This window comes from Chiloscyllium plagiosum, chromosome 18 (assembly GCF_004010195.1).
Source record: "Chiloscyllium plagiosum isolate BGI_BamShark_2017 chromosome 18, ASM401019v2, whole genome shotgun sequence".
NCBI classification, from domain to species: domain Eukaryota; kingdom Metazoa; phylum Chordata; class Chondrichthyes; order Orectolobiformes; family Hemiscylliidae; genus Chiloscyllium; species Chiloscyllium plagiosum.
Window position 1 is genome coordinate 45,405,435 of NC_057727.1, and position 24,117 is coordinate 45,429,551.

At 39.2% G+C, this 24,117-nt stretch overlaps 1 protein-coding gene across 12 annotated transcripts in view; it reads right to left on the minus strand.

The window, feature by feature from the left end:
• foxp1b (forkhead box P1b) overlaps nucleotides 1-24,117 on the minus strand; it is a 422,867-nt gene that overhangs the window by 44,603 nt on the left and 354,147 nt on the right. For 11 of the 12 annotated variants that reach the window (XM_043708338.1, XM_043708343.1, XM_043708337.1 and 8 more), the window contains 5 exons: nucleotides 15,887-15,970; nucleotides 15,166-15,219; nucleotides 5,884-6,085; nucleotides 5,624-5,700; nucleotides 4,875-4,976 (listed from right to left, as the gene is read on the minus strand). In XM_043708338.1, coding sequence (XP_043564273.1) covers nucleotides 4,875-4,976; nucleotides 5,624-5,700; nucleotides 5,884-6,085; nucleotides 15,166-15,219; nucleotides 15,887-15,970 — 519 coding nt within the window. The remainder of the gene's footprint in view (nucleotides 1-4,874; nucleotides 4,977-5,623; nucleotides 5,701-5,883; nucleotides 6,086-15,165; nucleotides 15,220-15,886; nucleotides 15,971-24,117) is intronic. The other variant, XM_043708342.1, reaches the window with a different exon arrangement.

Genomic DNA, 24,117 nt, shown 5'->3' on the forward strand with positions numbered 1-24,117 from the left:
GTAAAAACGGGGCTACATTTTTTTGTATAAGCAATATTTAGTATTTAAGAAACAACTAAATTGACAGCACTGCATGTGTGAGGGCACAAAATAATTACTGAAGGGTAGTTTCATCACAGTTTTAATTAATATTAAAAGTCAGGGATGACCAGCTACTTAGTTAAAGATCTGAATTTTAATTGTCAGTCAAACTCATCCTTTCCCTAGAGGATGTGTTATAGCCATTCTGTTTTCTGGCATCGTTATATCTATGAAAGATGATCAACACAAAGCAAACAAATCCAATTCACAATGTGTGGCTTTACGAGGAACACCTTTGCTGATTGCTGAAGGAGGCCAAACTTTAAAGATGCAGGTTCTGCAAAAAAGAATTGAATATGAAGCTGTCAGGTGACATTATGGAGTTTTATTTCATGCTCGCATTTGATGCAAAGCCACTGGTAGTCATGGTGGTGCATGCCAATCCATAGGTGTCTGCATTTACTTCTGATGCCAACAGTCATCCCAAAGGCAATGATGAAAGTTTTTGGATCATGTCACTCTTGCAAATATCCTTGAAGTGGAGGTTTGGGCACCCCAGAGGTCACCTGGCTGTATCTAGCTCATGACACTGAAGATCCCTTTGTATGTATCTGTTGTCTATCCTGTGGGCGTACAGAGGCCAATCACATCACCTCTGTTTGACGAATGCTAACAAAGTTGGATGTTTTCATTCAGAGGGGATTACATGTTTTGTGATTGTGTCCTGCCAAGCTATATCTATAACACCGTGCAGATAGTGAAGCTGGAATTGTTCAACTTCTTTTCTATCATGTGTCCATGGCCACTGGGTCGCAATGTATGAAAATGGTCAGGGCCATTTCCTGTAATGTTAAGATGCACTGTGTAGCAGGCTGACAAAGAATTACAGTAAAGACAAAGAGGTATCTGAAAAACCATGTATGCTCAAGATAAATCTTCCTTCTGAAAGAGAAGCTAAACATTTGCTCTCAGGTAGCTTCAGAAACTTGTAAAATAATCTTAACTCCTGAAAATGCATGTAAATTGCAGGCACAGCGTCCAACATTTAATTGCTCATTTGTTTACTAACTCAATGCAGGAAAATGAATGCAGCTGAACTCATCTGCTCTATGGCATGCAATAATGACTTCCTTTGTATAATTTTGAAGGAACAAAAGAAATTCTGGCCTTTAAATATGTCAAGTGAATTAAGTGGAGCTCCTGAAATTAGTTGTTTGGTCATGTAGGATGTAAACAAAAACTTTCCAGGTCTTGTGAAACAAAATAGGGACTTACCCTACAGTTATTTTTTTAAAAATTCCATTATCTATTCTGATTTTTAAAAACATATTTATTTGATTTTACTTCTATTATGAAGCAAAAGATCTGATTGCAATGTAGATATTCATATAACTGAGCAAAATATTCCACAAATATGAGTGATGCCTTTATTTTCACATAATAGTCAATTCCTATTATCAATCCATTATTTTCCAATTATAATTGTGTAAGAACTACATATTTGTTATGCAACATTATTAATTTATTTGTGGTAAAAATTTCTGAGCCATTATTTGTGACAATTACCTTTTAGGCTAGACGTATGCTGAAGAGCACCAAACTTATGGCTAGATTCTCTATAATTGGAAATGGGAGCAGTTTCTGAATGATGAATTTTTTTTTTTGCTTTTTTTTTTGTTGTAATTTTGCACTTTGTTCAAATAATAGAATTGACCTTATGACCTAACGGAATCAGATGTAGAGTGAAGCATTAAGTTTATTCTGCATTGAACACTAGCTGCAGCAGCAAGTGAGTTTGCAATGGGTTAACAGCACAGAGTTTGGGCCTGACTTCGATTAGGGATCAAGTGCATCCTAAACTCAAACTGGCTTCAAGTTCTCCACAAAGTGTTAAGGAAAGTGAATCACGAAAGAGATGGAGAAAAGGAAACAGAGACAATATGTATGATGTAGAGAAATCAGGTGGCCTCTCGCAGAAATCAAGTGTGCAAAAATAAGGGAAAGAAAACCAGAACTAAAGCTTTACAGAATGGTAGTTAGTATTTTTCTGAAAGATATGCTCAAAAAAAGAGGAATGTAGAGTTAACAGAGAAGGTACTAAAAAAAAAGATACTAGAGAACATGTAAAAGACAAAGAATTAGCAATTGCAAACAAAAAGAAAAATAGAGCCAGTGCTGCTACAAGTAAATATATAATGTTTGCCAAACTGAAATTTAGCTTCCGAGAGAGCTGGGAGCACATCCCTTCAAAAAAGGATTACTTGCATTCCCAGTGTTTGGAATATACATTAGTTCATGACATGCAAAAAAAACTACATAATACATCAGAACCAGCAGTTTTGTTGGATCAGTGAGAAATAACTGAGCTGCGAACACCTGGAAGGCTAGTCAACCAGCCAATTTGCAATCAGCCAGGTACCAAAAGCCATTCAGTCTTGAAAAGCCACCTAGCCACAACTGTCCATCAACCACAGGGAGCTAGCCAATTACTAACAATGGTTAATCACTCATTCACTCTCAGCAGACTGAGGGATGAGCTCTGATGCTTTAGGTTATGAATGTAGGGCAATGAAATTATTAGCAATAACATAGCAAGATATAGTGGAACTGTTTATTATATCAGTTTACCTTGAGCCCTTTCTGTGAACAATATGAAGGCAGTTGGAATTTTGTCCTTCATTGCTAAAGGAATTAAGCTTAAAAGCAGGGAGGTAATGTTGCAGCTGTATAGGATGCTCGTGAGGCCACACCTGTAGTACTGCGTGCAGTTGTGGTCTCTTTATTTGAGAAAGGATGTACTGGCACTGGAGGGGGTGCAGAGGAGGTTCACTAGGTTGATTCCAGAGCTGAGGGGAATAACTCATGATGAGAGATTGACTAGACTGGGATTGTATTCATTGGAATTTAGAAGAATGATACAAATTATAAAATTATGAAGGGACTAGATAAGATAGAAATAGAGAGGATGTTTCCACTGGTGGGTGAAACTATGACAAGAGGGCATAGCCTCAAAATTAGGGGAAGCAGATTTAGGACTGAATTGAGAAGGAACTTCTTCACCCAAGGGTTATGAATCTACAGAATTCCCTGCCCAGTAGTTGAGGCTTCCTCAGTAAATGTTTTAAAGCTAAGCTGGATAATTCTTTGAGCAGCAGAGGCGTTCAGGGTTAAGGTGAGAGTGTAGGTAAGGGGAGCTGAGGCCACAAAAAGATCAGCCATGATCTTATTGAATAGCGGACCAGGCTTGAAGGGCCAGACGGAGTACTCCTGCTTCTTGTGTCCTTATATGTTCTCATATGCGCATTCCTGGAGTCATGGATTCCAGAATCAGCGTAAGCAGTGGTCCAAGAGTAGCATTATACTCTATTATTTTAAAATAAAATGGAACAATGTTAATACAAAGGAACCTCGATTATTCAGCATTTGATTATCTGAATATCAGATTATCCAGCAAGATTGCAAGGTCCCAAAGTTTGGCTAAACTATGTTATCCGGCATTCGATTATCCAAACGAAATACTGCCCGTCCATGTCCTTCGGATAATCGAGGTTCCTCTGTATATTGGAATACTAAAGTGACCAAGTCACTCTACTTTAAGTTGGCAACCCCAAAGCTCCGCTACTTGTGAAAATATTACACAGAGGTCCCCTTTCTGTTGACCTTACGCAGCTGGTAAGTTGTGTTTACAGAGATTGCTTAAAGCTTCTTCCAAATAAACTATATGTTCTGCACTAACCTAATGAGCCAGACTTTCTGGTAGAACAGTGGTGAATGCTGAAGAACTCAGTTCAGAGCTGTTCAGAAATCCTAATGCACATACAAGTGCTGTAATTGCTGGGAAGCTTAAAATTCTGATAGGCTGATTTGGACTACCCAGGATCCGCCATGTATGCCTCTTTCATTGATCTCAGTGCTGGGGCTTTGGGCTAGATAGATATAATTCACCCAGATAGAACTGTTATGCTATTTAAGATACAAGTCAGTGATTAACAGCTTATCTCAACCGACCACACAGCACACCCAAACTACCCCCTAGACCTGAGTATCCATCCCCCTGATATCCCTGACCCAACTATCCACCCCAACCTAGCACAAATGCCTACAAATCCCTGACCTGACTGCCAAACCCTAACTGCCCCAGACCACTCGCAACACCCATCTAGTTACTAATGCATTGAAAATATCTGAGGTGTTTAAACACGTACCCCATCCTCCATGGATGGCTGTGCTGATGCGTCACTACTGCAGACCGGCCAGGAGGTCTGCACTTGGAGGACACAACAAAATAAAGGTGTAGTGATTTGCACAGTCGGCAGCAATGGCCGCAGCATCACCACTGGAAGGTCTGGGCTGATATCTTCTTCCGTCATTCTACAGGTTCCAGATGAGCAGGCACAGCTGCAACACTTGTGCAAGTACAGACTATGGAAATGAACTATGGCATGTGGAGAGGACGTGAAGCACAAGGACAAATACTGCATCTTCTGTTTGCATTGCAAGGCAAACAGCCATTCTTTCATCTAATTAGTCGATCATGCCTGAACATTTAGTTCAGGTGACAGCATGAATATCCAGTATTGTGGAATACTAGCAGTGTTACATGTTTATTATAAATAAAATATAATAAAGACTGTGGCGACAACATCCATTGCATTTCTTTCATCATCTTCTATAGAAGACAGGAATTCAATTATGAGTCACAGAATATGTGTTTAGATAGCTGAAAATGTGAGATAAATACCCTAAAGTCAGAAGCAACGTTTTGTTTGCTTTGAACAACAGAGTACCTGGAATACTGAGATTTTAAAACAAGAAATTCTTTTAGAGTATTTTTTTAAACTATAATTAATTACCTTCCATGTAGCTGCATTGCGTCTGAAGTAGGCAAACATTCGTGTAAACCAGTTATATATTTCATTTAGTGTTAGCTGCTTTTCTGGAGATTCAAGAATTGCCTGAGACAAAAATACAGTTGGTGATATGATAATGATTGATGTTTCTATTAATCAACAGAATTATATGAACATAATACAAATAAATTCATATTCTTAAATTACCTGATTTCAACACAATGTGTTTTAACACAGATAAATAAAAAAGTGAGTTATATTAAAGATATTAGGGGTCAATTAGCTCAGTTGGATGATTTATTATGCAGAGTAATGACAACAGCACCAGTTTAATTTCTGCACCAGCTGAGATTACTACGAAGGTCCCACATTCACAATCTCTCCCCTCGCTTGAGATGTGGTGACCCTAAGATTAAAGTCACCACCAGTCATCTCCCTCTGAGGTGAGAAAAGCGCGATGGTCCTTTGGGACTATGGTGACTTTAGCTTTAAGAGACCTCAACTGGATTATTTTCATAGTGACTAAATTAATTTCCTTTAATCATGCATTTCTATTAAAGTGAAACAGTAACTACAGAAAGATGCATAATAGTTAGAATGCTTAAACATTTTGATTACAGTCATAATTTATTATTTGTTGCTTGTCAATTTACACATCAGCTTTCATGGGCTTTAAGTATGTGACAAAACTGAGCTCTTAGTTAAGTATCTGAATATCAAGACTGTTTTCAAAATTAAAGAGTTATACTCACCTGCCTTATTAATGAAGCATATGTGAAAGGAGGTCTAACATCCGCATTCTTGTAGAACTCTTGATTCTGAGCAATGTCTGTAGATAGCCATAGATGTTTATTAAAGTCTGATATACTGAGAAAAGGCTTTAAAGTTGCATTACAAAAAAAACTACAGTTGACACATTCCCATTAGAACTTTAAAAGCAGCCTTGCATCAGATAATAATTACAATGCCAAAGCCAAAAGCACCAATGACTACAGGAACAAAAAGGTCCTACCTGATGATATTGGCACATTGTACTTGTCAGGGTACCGTCTCCGGATGGGTCCCATGCTATGCATGCTGGTTGGGGTAATAACAGAGGGTCCTTGTGTGACGGGGGTAATGGGGGTTGTTGGTGTTGTAGGGGTGTGAGGTAAACTCTGTGGAGATGCCTCAGATACAGTCTTTGATAATGTGACATTCGATACCAGATTCAGCTACAAAGATAGATTGAGGATGAGATTTGGGTAATGGTGGAAAAAAAAGGAAATAAAAGGAGAAAACTTTAATAGGCTTGACAAATAACAGTGTGAATCACACCTACCACTGTGCTGCTACTAATAAGCTACAGAGGAAGCAGACAATCTCAGAGCTAATTAAAAGATGAAATTGTATTGAAAGGACTCTAATTAGGAGATGCTTATAGAGGTGATCTAATGATTAAGCGCTACATCAAACTGACCCCATCATCAACTTATAGTGACACAAGATGTCTGAAGAATTCTTATCGAAACAGTAATTTTTTTGAGGAGGAGGCTGTGATATTAGCAATAATAGCTATGAGGTAAACTAATTAAAGTGGAGCTCTGAAGCCACAGTGGCTGTAAGCAGCTGTTCTGTCCTAGCTTGCAGCTGCAGCCATTCCAAACCAGCTCCAAATCTCAACAGAGGCACTCCAGTCAACTGGAAAATTTCAGACTGACCTCTGTACTTGCCATTAATTTTGAGAAAACTAATGACACATATACGTATTTCCACAAAATTGTTCTAATTGCTAATTTGCCAAAGGAAGTGTTTCCAAATTAAATATGACTGAAGTCAGTGAAATAGGAAAGCACCAATACGGGCATCATGGGGAAAGGTGTTTCATCTGTGACAATCACTTGTGAATTGTGTTAACAAATTAATGGAATGTCAACTCTGTCAATTGCTTTGGAAGTGTCACTTTTCAATTTTTTTTTGATACTGGCATCAATTACTGCTGATGAGACTCAGCCTGCTGTAGCAATGGAGGCAGAAGGGTTCAGGTGAAAAGTGTATCACCCGTGTTTAACACCTCACCTTTCTGCACCTCCTTGTTCACAAGTTCTCCAATTACCAGAGTCCTGCTAATAGTCATTATCTGGAGGTTACGCACTTGCTTACTTTAAAACACCACAAAATTACAGAATTCCATCACAGATCAGGCCTATTAAATAACCTTTCCAAACACAAGTGAAGAACTATAAAGGCAAACAGACATGGTTTAGTCTTGTAATTTTCAAGCTATTTGGCTTTCTTTTAGATCACTTGGTTCATTGCACAGTAAATAAAATTTTAATCACAAGCCTTGTCCTCTATCAAATATTAAGATTATGGAAGCATGATGTAATTATATAAACTTGAAATTTGTTATCTACAAAAACAAATAAAAATAGTCTTCATAACATGGCTTTAAAAAGACTAATACATATTTAAATAAGGACAAAAGCTGTAATTTTTTAATAATAGCTACATTCACCAGTAAAAGAATAGTTAATGTGTCGTTAGTACAATATGATGCTGTTGTGTTCAGTAACATAAAAGTCTAGGATCCCAAATGCCCAATGCTGAATATCTAAAAATATGATCCAACAATACTTAAGAATACTTGTTTTTTTTTATTTCAACCAGCTGCTGATTATGTGCCAAGGTTAAAAAATAAAGTCATTACAGACAGCCAGGAAACTGAAGCATGGCCTCATCCTCTTGCTATTTCCAAGACAGTGAGCAGCACCACTTTTTTCTTTGGATTTGACATTTGTATTTTTTCTAATACACTATCCTTAACAAGCTTTTAAAATGAAACCTTTTGACACAAAACTGGTGACACTTTTTAAAAAAATTGAAAACCTTTTCAAAATTAGCATCTTTAGGGTGTATCTTGGACTGCATTTTCCATTAGAATGATATAAGTCAACTTAAAATCGGATATTTATCATACCATACCTTTTTCCACTAGTTTAGCAAATTTAATTTGGAAATCTATTAACCTTCAGACAACAGATACTGCATATTTCTTTCTGCAACTGAAACAGTTCTGTAAGGCAAACATATTAATTTTTATATTGATCACCTGCTAGGTGGTGTTGAACAGGTTTAGAAGTGCCTTGAACTGTTCATAAATCCCTGGCAAGTATTTATTTTTACTGTTGCCATAGATATTATTTTTATGATTAACTATGTGAAATAAGAAATGTACAACAGCTAATGGAAACATGCTACAATTTTCAACATTAATGCTTGTCTGTCTGTAACCTGCCAGATTTGAATGAAGCAGTAATTTGCAAACTGAAATCTCTCAACAACAAAAATTGGTATTCTCAGCTTGCTTTAAAGGTAACACTTAATGATGCATAATTCTGCTAATAAACAGTATGCTCACATTCTGACATCTGTTACCCAGCACAATGATTAATCATCAGAGCCCACTTCTCCTTGGTAATAAGACAATATTAATATTTATCAATTGCATGGGTTATTCTGTTCGTCATCGGAAAATAATTACTAAGTTACCAAGTGTGCAAGCTCAAACTCACTGATTATGGAATATAGGTTAACTATCAGGATATTTTGTGTTGAGATGCCAATTGAAATTGCCACATAAATTTCAATTTTATAAAGCAAAATATTTATAACAAAACAATGTGTGCTCAATTGATACTCTGAACTGTAACTGCCAAGTATTCTACACTCCTATTTACAAAGACATTTTAGCCTATTGACATAAAATGGCATCAAAATCTGGACAGTTATATTTCATGTTTGTTTTAAAAAAGCTTTCTTTTAATAAAATATATAATGTTGAGAGTTTAATCCTTACTCTGACTTGAAATACAGATTTTAAAACCAAATCATTTTTGTACATGGGTGTGATCTGTAAAAATGTACAATGGTACAAAATTTATGCTTTGGACACTGGAATACCTTAGACTGCGAGGCTATTGTTTCTCTACTTTAGAAGTTCCATTTTGAGAACTATAAAAGGATTGTAACATTATAATGCTACATATGTGGCTGTTTTAGTTCGAGTGGTGTATGACTTGCACTGCATTATTCTTGCCCAAACTACTTTTTCAACACTCGTGTCATATGTCATTAAAAGGCGGTCATTCAAAGCACTGCTTAATTCATAAGCAGAGCCAGGACAGTTCTGAATCTTGAGCATGGTCTCTTTCTCAAATTCACTTGGCTTGGTTGGGTGAGCTAACAACATCTCTGAGGCAAATGTGAGAAAGAGCACGACAATGTACAAGACTATTTGATTTTTCATGGGAACAGGGTTGGTATAAGGGGAGAACCTGCCTCACTTTCCCAATTCAAAACATATAGTAGCTGCTCATGCAGTCGCACTGACAAACTGTGTCAGGAAAGTTACTCTATAAACCATCTTACGTTTCTGATTGGAGTTTGAGCATTTGATTCATGTGTAATGGAGTGGAAAATATTTTGAAAGTCACTGCCTATCAAAGCAAAGTCCATTTTATGAAAAAAATTATCATATCCTGGATCTAATGCATCCACATTTTTTTTTAATTACATACTATTCAAAGTGAAAACGCTGGACCCTTTCTTCATAGAACTTCTCCACATATTCTGAGATAGCATGTTGCAATTCACAATAGCTTTTAGTTATTTTTGAAATGTTACATGCAAGTTGGTTTTCTTTCACCCTGTACAATTAAGTCATACAGTCAAAGATTCATACATCACAGAAACAGACCCTCTGGTTCAACTAATCCATAACAACCAAGTTTCCCAAACTAAATGAGTTCCACTTGCTCTCATTTGACCTATATCACTCTAAACCTTTCCTATTCATGTGCCTGTCCAAATGTCTTTTAAATGTTGTAACTGTACCTGCATTCACCAATTCCTCTGGCAATTCATTCCACATAAGAACCAACCTCTGTGAAAAAGTTGCCCCTCCGGTCCCTTTTAAATCTTTCTCCTCTCACGTTAGAAATATGCTCCCTAGTTTTGAACTCTCCCACTCTGGGGAAAAGACCTTTGCTATTCACCTTATCTATGCCCCTCATGATTTTACAAACCTCTCTAAGGTCACCCCTCAATCATCTACGCTCCAGAGAAAAAAGCCTCAGCCTAACCAGCCTCTCCTCATAACTCAAATTCTCCAGCACTGGCAAGTTCCTGGTAAATCTTTTCTGAACCTTCTCCAGTTTAATAAAATCTTAACCCCTTAGTGTCTCATTTATTCAGTCATTTCCTGATGGGGCATTTTAAAAATCAGCATCAAAACTGTTAAGTCCCAAAGGGTGGAACTCTTCCAACCCCTGAACAACATGGGCATAGCAAGTCAGTTGGGAAAATATGGTGAGATTGAAAAAATTAGATTCTTGGTCGTTAAAATAAGATTTCAATTTTCCACCCAAAGTTGGAGTGGCAAGATGAGGATCTGACTAGGGAGTGATGAGTGGAATTCCTAATGAAGGGCTAATGCCCGAAACGTTGACTCTTATGCTCCTCAAATGCTACCTGACCTGCAGTGTTTTTCCAGCACCCACTTTTTGACTCTGATCTCCAGCATCTTCAGTTCTCACTTTTTCCTCCTAGTGATGATAGGCATATTTGCATTCATTAATGTCTCATTCATACTTTTCTCACTTCATTTATGTGCAGTTTGCAATTCTACCACATGGCAGATAAAAACTAGACAGCAACAGTTCCTGAAGCGAAAATCAAAGTTGGTAACTGGCTCAATACTTTGCTCTCCTGGGCACCACTTTTGGTTAGTAGTCACCAACACCTTAGGCATGTTTCATGGGCAGCAATTGCCTGCACCCCACCCTCAAGGATGGAGTTTGCTAGCGGATATGCAGCAGTCTCACCACACCATCATGGCACATCTCCAACTCACTTAGAATACAGTTATCCACTTCAGTGCTGCACTTCTGAATGCATGGAGATCTTGTATTGCAATGCTGCTGCCAGGCTGCACAGGGGCAGTCACTCATCTCCTGCATCATACACCTCAGGGTTATTCGCTTACCTTTTGTAACATTTAGTCACTTTGCAATGCTTGGATGCTCACTGCAAGTGTCACTACCTTCCTTTGCTGCCTCATTCAGAATTACAGGCTCAAATCTTCACTTTCACCTCGCCTTTTAGTACAGACACAAAGCCAAGCTGCACGTTACTGTTCAGCAGTGATCAGTTAAGGACGCAGACATCTTGCTGCACAGAACCATGCTCTGTCAATCTTGCACCTACATTACGTGCCAACAGCTTACATAGCAAACATTGCAGGTTTTTCAGCTAAACGTAGACATTCACGGGCGCTGTGGGGGTGAGGGGGCAAGGTTTCAGGAATCCTACCACATTTACAATCTCCTACTGTACCTGCATGGCCTGACTTGTGCAGCATACATCAGTATGCAATTTACTTTGTCAAAGGTTCTTCCACAACTTTCTATGTACCAAGCTCTTTGTTGGGGTCCCCTTTGTACAATGCTGAACTGGATTAATGAAGTTTTTGATAGCTTGTCTCTTACATTTTCTAAGGTATTTAAAATGTATACTGAACATGCCCACTGAAATTTAAAATCTACACAGGAAGATATTACTAGAATTTCATTAAAAATTGGTCTGAATTTGCCATTTTGATAATACTTTTGCTGTATGCTAATAGTCTTCTTGTGGGGGGAGGGAAGGGTGCAGAGTATTTTGATGTTTAAAATATATGCAAAGTTAAGTTCACATCTATTTACCAACTAATCATTGCAATAATTTCCATATCAAATAGTGGTATATTTCTTTGGTGAGGCTGCAAGGGTCAGCTGATACTCAGTTCATTGCTAATTTCACTATGGCCTCAACTCCATTTTCCCACTCACTCCCCATAACTCTTTCTTGATTAAGATTCTGTTAATCATCTCCTTAAATTTATGCAGTGTGCCAATACCAGTACAATCTTCCATAGCTTCGTGATCCTTTGAGAGTAGTAATTCCTCCTCATCGCTATTTAAAAATCTGCCACCCTTTAGCCTAAAAGTATGACCTCTCCTTCTAGGTTGCCCCACAAGGGGAAATATCATCTCCATGCTTATCACAACAAACCACTTTAGCATCTTTTATACCTCAATTAGATCTCCTCTCCTTCTCAACTCTAGTGAGCATAGGTCTAAACTACTCAATCTTTCCTCAAAAATAGAGCCTTTCATCTCGGAAAAGCCTTTCATCATTGGGAAGAGAGTAGAAGGTGTCAACAACAGTGCCGTCAGTAGAAAGTGAGGACTGCAGATGCTGGAGATCAGAGTTGAGAGTGTGGTGCTGGAAAAGCACAGCAGGTCAGGCAGCGTCCGAGCAGCAGGAGACTCGATGTTTCGGGCATAAACCCTTCATTAGGAATTAGGGAAATCCTCATTCCTGATGAAGGGCTTATGCCCAAAACATTGATTCTCCTGCTCCTTGGATGTTGCCATCAGCACGTACTCAGCAATAATGTGCTCACCAATGCCCAATTTGGATTCTAATAAGGTCACATTACAAACATGGACAAGAGAGTTGAATTCTAGAGGAGAAGCGAGTGACTGCCCTTGACATCAGGACTGCACATGATGAAGGCTGACATCAAGGAGCACAAGCAAAAATGGAGTAAATGGGAATCAGGGGGCAAACTCTCGGCTGGTTGGAGACACTCTTGGCTCCAGGACATCTCTGCAGGAGTTTCTCAGTGTAATGTCCAAGGCCCAACCATCTTCATCTGCTTCATCAATGACTTTCCCTCCATCATAAGGTCAGAGTAGGGATGTTTGTCGATTACTGCAGTATTCACTGACGCAGTCCACATTCAAATATAGGAAGACCCAGACAATATCCAGGTCTGGGCTGACAAGTGGCAAGTAATATTCACTCCACACAAATGCCAGGGAATGACTCAAGTCAAGTCAGGTTGCCAGCCTTACCAGACCATAGTACTGCTCTCTCATTAGAGACAGACAACTGGTGGTGGTTTAACCTAATGGTCACCACACCTCAGGCAAGGGGAGAGGTCGTTAAGAGTTCTTCATGGTAAAGTCAATTGAACTACGGGAACTGACCCCATGCTTTGCAAACCTAAACACGTCAGCTAACCCTCTCAATTAGCATCAAACACAAATTCATTAAAGAAATTCCACTGCGATAAAAAGGATGGGATCCAAGCTCTGTGGCAGGCCTCGTGCAAGGGCTGTGGGACTCCTCCCAAGTTCTTTAACTGTTGGCTACCAATGCTCCTATCATTTATCTCTGAATGCACCCATCAGCTTTTTCATGTACTCTATGTCATCAAAGTCTTCATCGGACTTCTCTGTGACACATACCATACTCCTTCCCTCTGTTCCAATTGAAGTCCACTAATACCTGGTGACTGATCAAATGTTGTGTTTCAGTATTGTCTGAAGTACATGAAAGGTCAGTATATTAGTAACTAAGTGTGAGACCAAATGGTGATTTTTCATCATCATTATCCTCTAGAGCCTGTTCCTCTTCATGTTCTTGTGATAAGTGGAGAAGGGGAAAAGTAGAAGGTGTGTATTTAGACCAACTCTAACTTGTAAATCAAAAAAAGATGATGGAATGAGATGGGGGAGTGGGATTTGGACAAGAGGATTAGGTATAAGTACATCACCACTTTTAATTTTTTTTCAATAACACCACCAACCACAGGATAATACATTGTCACTTCATTTATAAGAAGCATGGTCTCCTCCATCGGTATAAAAGCATTTACCTATTCCTGTCTCAGCAGCTGCCTGCACTTGAACGCCACATCACCCTGTGGGCAAGTGTGCTGAAGATCAAATCTGTTTGGGTGATATGCCTGTCATGGTGTTACAGCTGGAAATGTTTGCAAGGTTCCAGGCTGTGATGTATGAGGTTGTGTTAAGTCTGGAGATGAGGAGAAGCTAGGTTGGTCATGGTCAACAGATAATGTTGGTACACGAGTAAAGTGGAATAGGTAGGTGTGGTGAATTCAGCCAAGTGTGCACATCTGAAGATGCATCTATTCACTGTGACTACCTGTGAGATCACTGACCTTGCAGCACTACATTTAGATTCTTGGGGCTACATTGGTGGTAACAACCATAGTGTGTACCAACTCCCAATATCCACTTCACTAGTCCTGATTTCCGTGGGTAGAAGGCTTCTCTCCTCCGGTAATTTGGCACCTGTGTAGCTTTGGAGAATGTTCTTTGCCCTTTTCCACAATTATTAAATAATCCTGCTCAAAATCCTTCCCAGTCATATCCAGCATCTTCCACAGCTTTATGTACTGCAGACAAGATTTAACCCTTCTCATCTTGGATAAACTTAAATCCTGTGCAGGTCTATCGGCACTCAACAGTGCATTTGGTCCGGCCCACATGCAATAATTATGGTAATGAGTAAGTAGCACAAAGGTTATGTGTGTTGGAAGGAATGTCTGTTGTGATGCCTCGCTTCTGATCTGGGGTATTTACTTTGCTCTTGGCTGTTCTTGGTTTTCCAATCGTTTCAGCTTTCTCTCGAAGTAAGCATAATTAATTTATGGTGCAAGAATTTGGCAAAAGGAACAATGATTGCGGAAGGCAAGTTTTACTGCTGATTTGTTTTATTTTGTAGTTTTTTTCAATACATGTACATTTAATGGTGAATTGTCACCTTGCAGCTATCAGATTTTCATGTTAAAAAAAAAACACATTTAACAGATTATTTCTAACAGTGGAACATTTTGTTATTAAATCTTTGATTATTAACAGAATGATATTTTTTCTAATTATAACTGATATAAGAATACACTGTGTATCATTTTAGTCTGTTATTTATGAAACAACTACTCTGTGCAGACGAGCCACTAGCTTATCTTGTATCAACACATATTGACTGAAGTTGCAAGTGGCAACTAAAGGCCCAGTCATGCTCAATTAATTCTCACATATTGATGTTGAATGATACTGTTGGCTGGGTACCTTCAGAGACTGAATAATACATGTTTCAAGCAAGAAATAAGGTAATCTTTCCATTATAATTGATTAGTTCGTTTAAAGAATTACAGGACTGTAGCAGAATAATGATTATGATGTAAACTGTTACCTGTTAACGTTAAGTGGAATGACATTTTTGTATGAACATTATTAGAAGTTTATTGAACTCTATCTAAATTCTTATTAGGTCTTTCTGTCTTTTGTTTTCCTTCCTGATCTAGGCCAAAAGAGGTTCTTTCCATCTGCTTGTGTGTGTGAATGCTAGTGCACAGCAATAGTATATATAGCTATTAGATTACACATTATTTATTTACCTTATTCTTTGGAATGGTCAAACATAGTTCCTTGATTTTAGTCATCAGAAAAATCTTAGAAAAAAGAATGAACAATAGTATTTTCACCTTTTTTTCCCTTTTAAATGTCTTAATTTCTCCCTTCCCCCACAAGAATATTCTGTTAATATGTTTGTTTCCTTCAGCTAGGAGGGTTGAATGCTTTTTTCCCCAAGATTACCATCCACAATCCACTATGGATGGAATCAGTACTTATCACTTAAATTGAGAGCACCAGCAGGATTCAATGCTTACCACATCACATGGCAATACAGGAAAGAGGAGATACAATTCATGTATTGAAAGCAGATATGTGTAAATACCAAATGAGTAGGTAAGTAAATAAAGTACCTTCTGGTTGGGAACTACGTATAGTACTATAAAACTTGCTAAATCATCCTGTATGCTCATATTTCTATATTACTAAACTAGTTGAGTATAAATCATTTACAGCAGGATTGACACTCCTGACCAGAGTTAGAGCATTTTTTGCAAAATGAATGAGCTTTTGAATCTGTCTACAACCGTGAGTCAGTGGTATTCATGAAGAAAATATTAACGGAAAACAAAAATAAAGGTTACAGTAAGTTAGCAGGAGAGTTAGTCTAAAACATATTCAGGAAAAGAATAAAATAATTGTGGTGCAAGTGTGTAGGTTGATCATTCTAAGCATTTGTCACCTTGCTCTTAGATCACTACTTACAGGCTGAGGAGTAGATTTTGGTTCAGTTGACTTCACGTGCAGGTGTGTCATCATTGCTTGCAGGCGTTCTTTGTCTTTTGCAAGCTGAAGAAATAAAACATTTTAGCTTCTGAAGTAAAACCACAACAATCAAGAAAAACGAGGACTTATGAATCATCCTTAGTAAAACTTTCAGCCTCTGTGTCAAACCCAATTTTTTTCTTTGACATCTGCTGCATATTCCTTTATGTCAACAATTAATCAATGGTTGCTTAATGGAAGCTGAGATTTGAGATGTTCTACTTTCCAACTTACACCTTGTGCATAAACATAAGAAATAAGAGCAGGAATCGGTCATTTGGCTATTTGCATGACAAAATACGTACAGATATGGATCACTTTATGTAATTCATTTGCAAAGCACCAGAATATCAAACATCAAAAGGTGATTTTAGGTGCAGATTAAATTCAACATTGATGAGTATACTAATTGAGCAAGAACAGCATACAAAACTTTCTACAGAATTGGGTAAGGAATATCTATTACTACCCAAATTTACTTCTATTCCAAGAATGAATTAAACCTCTGAAAAGAGTAAAATATCTTAAAAGTTGAAAGAAAGGTTACAATGTAACATGAGCATTAGGAGCAAAAGTAGGCCATTTGATACATCCAGACATCTCTGCCATTCAATAAGGTGACAGCTGATCTGATGGCTGCCTTGACTGCACTTTACTGCCTGTCTCCCTTAACCCTGGACTTGTCGATCAAAACCTGTCTAACACAGTCCTGAAAATACACAATGATCCAGCATCCATTGCTCATTGGGGAAGAGAATGCCAAACAGTACCAGCCTTCTGAGAAAATAAATTCACCCTCATTTACTTTTAAAAGGCAGAAACTATGCTTCTCAGTTCTAGAGACCCTCATGAAGGGAAACATCCTCTCAGCCCATTCAGAATCTTATACATTTCAACTGGTTTATCTCTCTTCCAGAATTCAATGATTATATGCCCAAATTTTATACATAACAGAAACTCAACCCAAGAATCAGTTGAGTGAACCTTTCCTTAACTGCTTCCAATGAAAATCTCTCTCTTTTTAGGTTAGGTGAGAAAAACTGTACATGGGATTTGGTCACATCAATGCGCTTGTACAGTTGGACCAAACTTCCCTACTTCTCTACTTGAGTGCCTTGCAAAGACCAACATTTAGCTCACCTTCCTAAAATATTTGTTGTATCTGCATTCTTGTGTTTTGTGATTGACACACAAGGATATTCAGATCCCTCTGTACTGCAGAATTTTTGGTATCTCTGCCCTTCTCTATTTAAATAATATTCTACTCTTTTAAAATTCTTCCTGTCAAAGTGTACATTCACATAACTGGTCCCTTCGTCCAAGTCAGTAAGAGATAGTAAATAGTTGAGGCACAGCACTAATCCCTGTGGCATTCCAATAGATAGTTTGTCAAGCTGAAAATGACCCATTTATCCTGAGTCATTGTTTCCTGTTAATTAGCAACTTCTCTATAATTGCTAATATATTACCTCCAATACCATGAGCTCTTATTTTGTGTGATAATTTTTCATCTGGCTCCATATTGAATGCTATTTCCAATAAGCATCCAATATGGTGGAGTTCTGGAAATCCAGATAAATTACATCTACTGGCTTCCCTCTGTCTTTGAATAAATTTAAGGCAGGGTAAAGTACATTTTGACTGGTGAGCAGAGGCATGAATAGTTATTTGGCGTAGGCATAAATGCGGAATGGAGATTAGAATCAGATCAACCATGTTCTTACTGAATGCCAGAGCAGACCTACGGAGTCAAATGGCCTACTTGTGCTGCTAATTCAAACATTGTATCCACCCTGCTTTACATTCTCAAAGAAATTGGATAAGTTTGTTAAACACGATTTCCTTTTTACAAAACCAAACAGCCTCCAGTTTTTTTTTCCCAATGACAGATGTTAAACAAACTCTCCTAAGATTCCCTACTTTCCATCTCTTTCGTTGCTCATTCGTATTGCCATTACTTTTTCTCTAGTGCTAGTGATTGTTTCAAGTTCCTTTCTCTGGTTTTGCCTCTTAGTTTTCTTCTATTCTTGGGATACTTTTCGTTTTCTATTGTGAAGATGATACAAAATAGCTGATGAGCAATGACACGCTCAGTCTAAAGTTCACACAGTTTGCAAAATAAAACAATTGCTCAATGCTTTCCCAAAGCTCTCAGGGATTGTTTTGGATGTGAAGAGGGAAAATTGGATAAGGGCCAAAAATGTTCATGATGCATGATTAACCAGCATCCTCCGCTTCCAATGCAGGCAACATTTAAAGAACAATAACAAGTCATCCAGTACTAAACTGGCTGTTGATTGGATATATGCTTCAGCAGAGTCTGGGTTCATGTGAGATGTGCGACAATTTAAAACTAACCCTGTGCTCTGAAAGCCAGCATACACCCCTTAAAGGCGTGTTACTTTCAGGCTGTAACAGCTGCAGAAAATGGTTGGGAAAGACATCCTGACCAAGAAGAACACTAAATAATTGTGCAACTGGGCAGAGAGCATACTTCTGAGATTTCCTAATGCTGCACTGGAAGCCTTTTCGTGGAGGGGATGGGAAAGAAGAGAGAGGTTCCCTGTTCCTAAGAGGTAAGGACCACCCTATGTTTAACACTACTGCAAACCTCACAGTCCAGCTTCGCACATATTGCCAGCATTCAATATGGCAGCCACATCACCGAAACAGATTACTGCAAACTCACTAACAATTTTCCTCTCTGTTGCAGGATTAGCTGGTCTGGGGGACAGATAAAACTGAATTTCCTGACTGCGATAAAGAAAACAGTACTTGGTTTCATTGGAGCAGCACAAGAGAGGCCAGGGCATGGTTGAAACTATTGAAGATGTTGGTATATTCCTACTTAATTTTTATTCTCGTAACCCACTGATCCCTGATCCCGCAAACTCTACTGATTTACTGCTTTCAGATAATGAAAAGCACCTCATGCTTTCCTCCTTTCCCTCTTTGGAACTGCCTTTCTCCTTTCAGATACTCAAGAACTGCCACCTCGCATAACAATAGCACAGGAACATCAAGAGCAAGAGGAAAAGCACTGTCTCTTAATAAAACATACATACTGTCAGTAGCTCAGTTACTGACAACTAAGTCTGAATGTGGTGAGTCACCAGGCATTAGTGGCTTGAAAACAAGGTCCATGCAGAAGGTAGCATAATTGCCTACTCCGCAGAGAGAAAATCTACATACCAGCTCTGTTACAAAGACCTCAGGTGAAGTGCTCGATGGGTAGTGTTTAGAAATGGGCGAATGGTCTTGCACCATGATGTGCTAAGTGCACTGGCAGGCCTATCAGAAAACATGTTAAAGAACCCAATTTTCCAAAAACAGTTGCTATCGCAGCCATGCTATAGTGTCAGATGGCTGATGTATCAGTTTTCATTGCAGCACAGGCAGAAACCACCCAACCTCTGAGCATGGTTGTGCAATTTCAGCGTGTTGTCTGGCAGGCACAGATGGCTGCGATCATGGCTTCTCTGCCAATGTTCAATCTGCTTTCCAAACAAGTTACTAGAAATGCTGAGACACTGTCCCAGGAATCTGGCTGTGGCTTCTCAAAACACAAAACTGCTCTCTGCCCTCAGCGTGCATCCTCCTGTTGTTACTACCAATGCCCTCACAGAATCTCAACAGTGCAGAAGGCCATTCAACTCATTGAATCTGCACTGACCTTAAAATAGCATCCCACCCGGAAGCAGTTCCTCCACCCTATCCCTGTAACCCCACATTTACTGCAGCTAATCTGCCTAGCCTACACATCTTTTGTCACGATGGGGCAATGTATGATGGCGAATCCATCTAACCTACACATCTCTGGCCCTTGGAATTACCTGTCAGCCAGCCCATTTGTTGTAGTTATTCTCATGCCAGGACTGCATGAACTCATCTACAAGACCATGTGTAGCCAGCAGCCTTCTGCCTGCCATCGTCCAGTCCCTGGGCAGCATTAGGTCACGCAAAGACATCAGAAAGACAAGTAAGAAGCAAACAAAGGTGACTTTGTTTATAAAACCAACATGTTAGAGAAACTCAAAGTCTGGCAGCATCTCTCACAAGTAGAATTAACGTTTTGAGTTCTTGAGTTCTGAAGAAGAGTCATATTGAACTCGTAACATTAACTTTGTTTTCTCTTTCCACAGATGCTGCCAGACTGGCTGAGTTTCTCCAGCACTTTCTGTCTTTATTTTGGATCTCCAGCATTCCCAGTACTTATGCTTTTATTAAAAGGTGATTGACTAGATTAGATTAGATTAGATTACCTACAGCATGGAAACAGGCCCTTCGGCCCAACAAGTCCACACTGATTCACTGGTTGAGCTTTGCAGGAAATATATTGAATGGCTTATTTGAGAAAGAGGATATTGTGAAGATCAGTGTCAGACACAGGGTAGGTATAGGACTGTTAGAATGTGGAATTGCTGTTGTGATCACTGCAAGCACAGACAGATCAGTTGGTCACAGGAACCCTGGGCAGAATGGGGGTTATTGGTGACTTTTTTATTTCTTTCTGTGCTGCTTGCTTTGAGTGCTATGGCCTCAGGATAATGCCCTTGTGCAGGATACAATAATGATGATGAACTGTGCCATGCTCTGGCAGGAATTACAGGGCTCCTCCCATTAGGTAGCAAAATCATTGGTTGACCACCACAACGGTGTGCTTGATGATATTTCATATAGTAATACGACTTTCAATACATGCATGCTGTCCAAGTGAGGTATGGAACTGAAAGGGAGTTATGAGCTAGATATCAGTGAATAGTTTGTCCCCCAGCAGCCACTCTGATTTGGCATGGTGGCTGAAATTCTGATAGTTCAGAACAAATGCGTCAAGCCTGTCGCCAAGAAACTAGATATTCAAACTCATAGGTACATATACCTTTGCCTAACTGTGAAGAAATACAGAGGACACAGTGATTATGACAGACATCAAACACAAAACACCATAAACAGTCCTGGAAGCAAATCTTTTATGGTCCATTAGTAAGCCATCAGGTTAAAATACATATCTGATAAAATGCTTCAGAGGAAATACTTCAGTCTATGTTTTCATAAGCAATTTTTTTTCAGCCACTAATCAGAATAGAAGCATTTAAACAGCCCTAAAGTGTGTCACTACTGTCTGAATTAATGCAAGGTCTTCCAAACATCTCCTCCTTTTTAACTGTCATACATAAAATGTAACTATTTTATTACCAGCTATAAAAGACATTGAGATTGTATTGTGGCATTTTCATCATACAACTTCTTTGTATTTACCTCTGAAGGTAGAGCTATTTGAGTTGTTCAGTAACTTACACAATGTACTTTCTGCTTATGCGTGAGGTCAATAATGCTACTGCTCTCCAATATTTCAGCCATACCTGAAATTGACTTGAACTCAGTATTATCTACGGATGAGTTACTGCTGACTGGGCATAAATAGCAGACTTATATTGCACTTTTGACTTGAACTTGCAGCACAAGATATTGCTACATGATTCCTACCATACTGATCATTCTCCCTCTCCCCTACAAAGGTCACTTTCCTTTCTGCTTCCTCACATATATAGGACACATGTACGAGGAACAACAGCATAAATCCTGTAGCTACTAGAGCATGTGGACACATTTTTGGAGAAGTTGCAATATGTAAAGGGACTTGGGCCTTGGCAAGTAGAACATTGAGGTAATCAAGTCTGGAGGTGACAAAGGACGTAGCTAAGAGTTTTAGCACAAACATGGTGACGTAGGAGTTTCAATCTCTACAGTTTTACTGCACTATAAGCTCTCCCTCGGAAAAAATCTACCATTGCTGCTATTATATCCATAAACATGACTCTGAGCTTCCTGTTGCTTGTCAATTCAATTCTCGACCTTGTTCCCACTCTGATTTTTCTTTTCTTGATCTCCTCCAATATTCCAAAGAAGCTTGACACAATGAACCTTTTAACCTGACTCCAGTATTTTGCAAGCATGTAACTTCTGCTTCAAATTTTACTTCTTTAAAAATGTTTTTGCATCTTTATTCTTAATGCTGGTTTGATTTTTTTTCATTTCTTTCATTATTTTTTCATTTTACATTTAGATGGCTGCTAGCTAGACATTCATGCCCCATCTGGAAATATCTTTCTTTCTTTACTCACTGTTCATACAAAAGGAAGCTTGTCTCATTAAATCTCTCCTGTTTTCCTGCCCTCCAGCTTATCATTGACATTTCCTTTCCTCCTTCCCTTCTCTCCCTTCCCTCCACATCACATGCTCCATGGATAGCTTCTCTCTTAAACTATTTTCTGTTTTTGTCTCATTTCGGGATTCAATTTTTGTTTGTTTTTTTCTAAGCTGCTGTTTGCACTTATGCACATATAAGGAAATATACTTGTGATAGCATGGCCAAGTGGTTGACGAGGCAAATTCAGATTCCAGTTTCTGCATAGGTTTGAGTTTGAGTCTCACCACTGCCAAAGTTTCAGGCACTTCAGCAAACACCTTTAGCTGAATACGTGCCAGCTCAGATTTAATGGAAATCTCTGTGGTTAATCCATTCTGCTGCTAACCTGAAGACTGGCAGCTCAATCATAGCCACAAATGAAACCACTTGCTGTTTTGTGGCACAGTGGATAATGGCCTTGCCTCTGTGCCAGAAACTCTGGTTCAAGACACACCCTAGAAACTGATGGCCAAGAGAGCCGCATTCATTACAACTTTGGTTCAAACATGGGCAAAGGTGCTGAATTTGAGAAATGAGGCGACAGATACTGCCCTCAAGAGAGATACTGCCGTCAATGAGTACTAGCAAAATTGAAGTCAGTGGGAATCGGGTATAAACTCTCCACTTCTTGGAGATATACTGGCACACAGGAAGATGGTTGTGGGTGTTGGAGGTTAGTCATCTCAGTTTCAGGACATCTCTGCGGGACGGCACGGTGGCACAGTGGTTAGCACTGCTACCTCACAGCGCCAGAGACCCGGGTTCAATTCCCGCCTCAGGCGACTGACTGTGTGGAGTTTGCACGTTCTGCGTGGGTTTCCTCCGGGTGCTCCGGTTTCCTCCCACAGTCCAAAGATGTACAGGTCAGGTGAATTGGCCATGCTAAATTGCCCGCAGTCTTAGGTAAGAGGTAAATGTAGGGGTATAGGTGGGTTACACGTTGGCGGGTCGGTGTGGACTTGTTGGGCCGCAGGGCCTGTTTCCACACTGTAATGTAATGTAATGTAATGTAATGTAATGAGTTCCTCAGGGTAGCCTTAGTTCCTAAGCCTAAACATCTTCAGCAGCTTTGCTCCATCATAAGGTCAGGAATGGGAATGTTTGCTGATGACTGCACCATTCACCACTCCTCAGAAATTGAAAGATTCTACATCCAAATGCAGGAAAACTTGGAGAACATCAGAGCTAAAAAGTGGCAAATAACATATGCAGCACACAAATACCCAGGCAATGACCGTCGCTTAATAGAAACAATCTAAGCATCGTCCTTTGACATTCAATGGTATTATCCCCACTACCACCATCTTAGGCGTGTTCATTGACCAGACACTGAACTGGACTAGCCACGTAAATACAAAGGCTACAAAAGAAGGTCAGAGGCTAGAAATACTGCAGCGAATAACTCACCTTCTGACTCCCCAAAGCCTAACAGCTCTACACAAGATACAAGTCAAGAATATTCCACATTGCTTGGATGAATGCAGTTCCAACAACACACAAGCTTGACATCATACAGGACGAAGAGCACACTTGATTGGCATAAACATTCACTCTCTCCACCACTGACGCTCAGTAGCAGCAGTGTACTATCTACAAGATGGACTGCAGAAATTCACCAAAGCTCCTTAGAGAGCACTTTCCAAACACCTTCCAACACTTCTGACGGTTCTATTTAGAAGGACAAGGACAGCAGATACGTGCATCTGCAAATGTCTCTCCAAGCCACTCAGCATCCAGTCTTGGAAATATGGTGTCATTCCTTCAGTGATACTAGGTCAAAATCTTCAAATTATCTTCCTAAAGCATTGTGGGTCTATCTACAGCACATGGACCATAGCAGCTCAAGAAGGCAAATCACCATCACCTTCTCAAGGATATCAAGGAATGGACAATTAATTCTTGCCCAGTCAACAATGTCCAGATCTAATGGCTAAATAATAACAATGAAGTCAAACACATTCAGTACCAACCTACAAGTTCT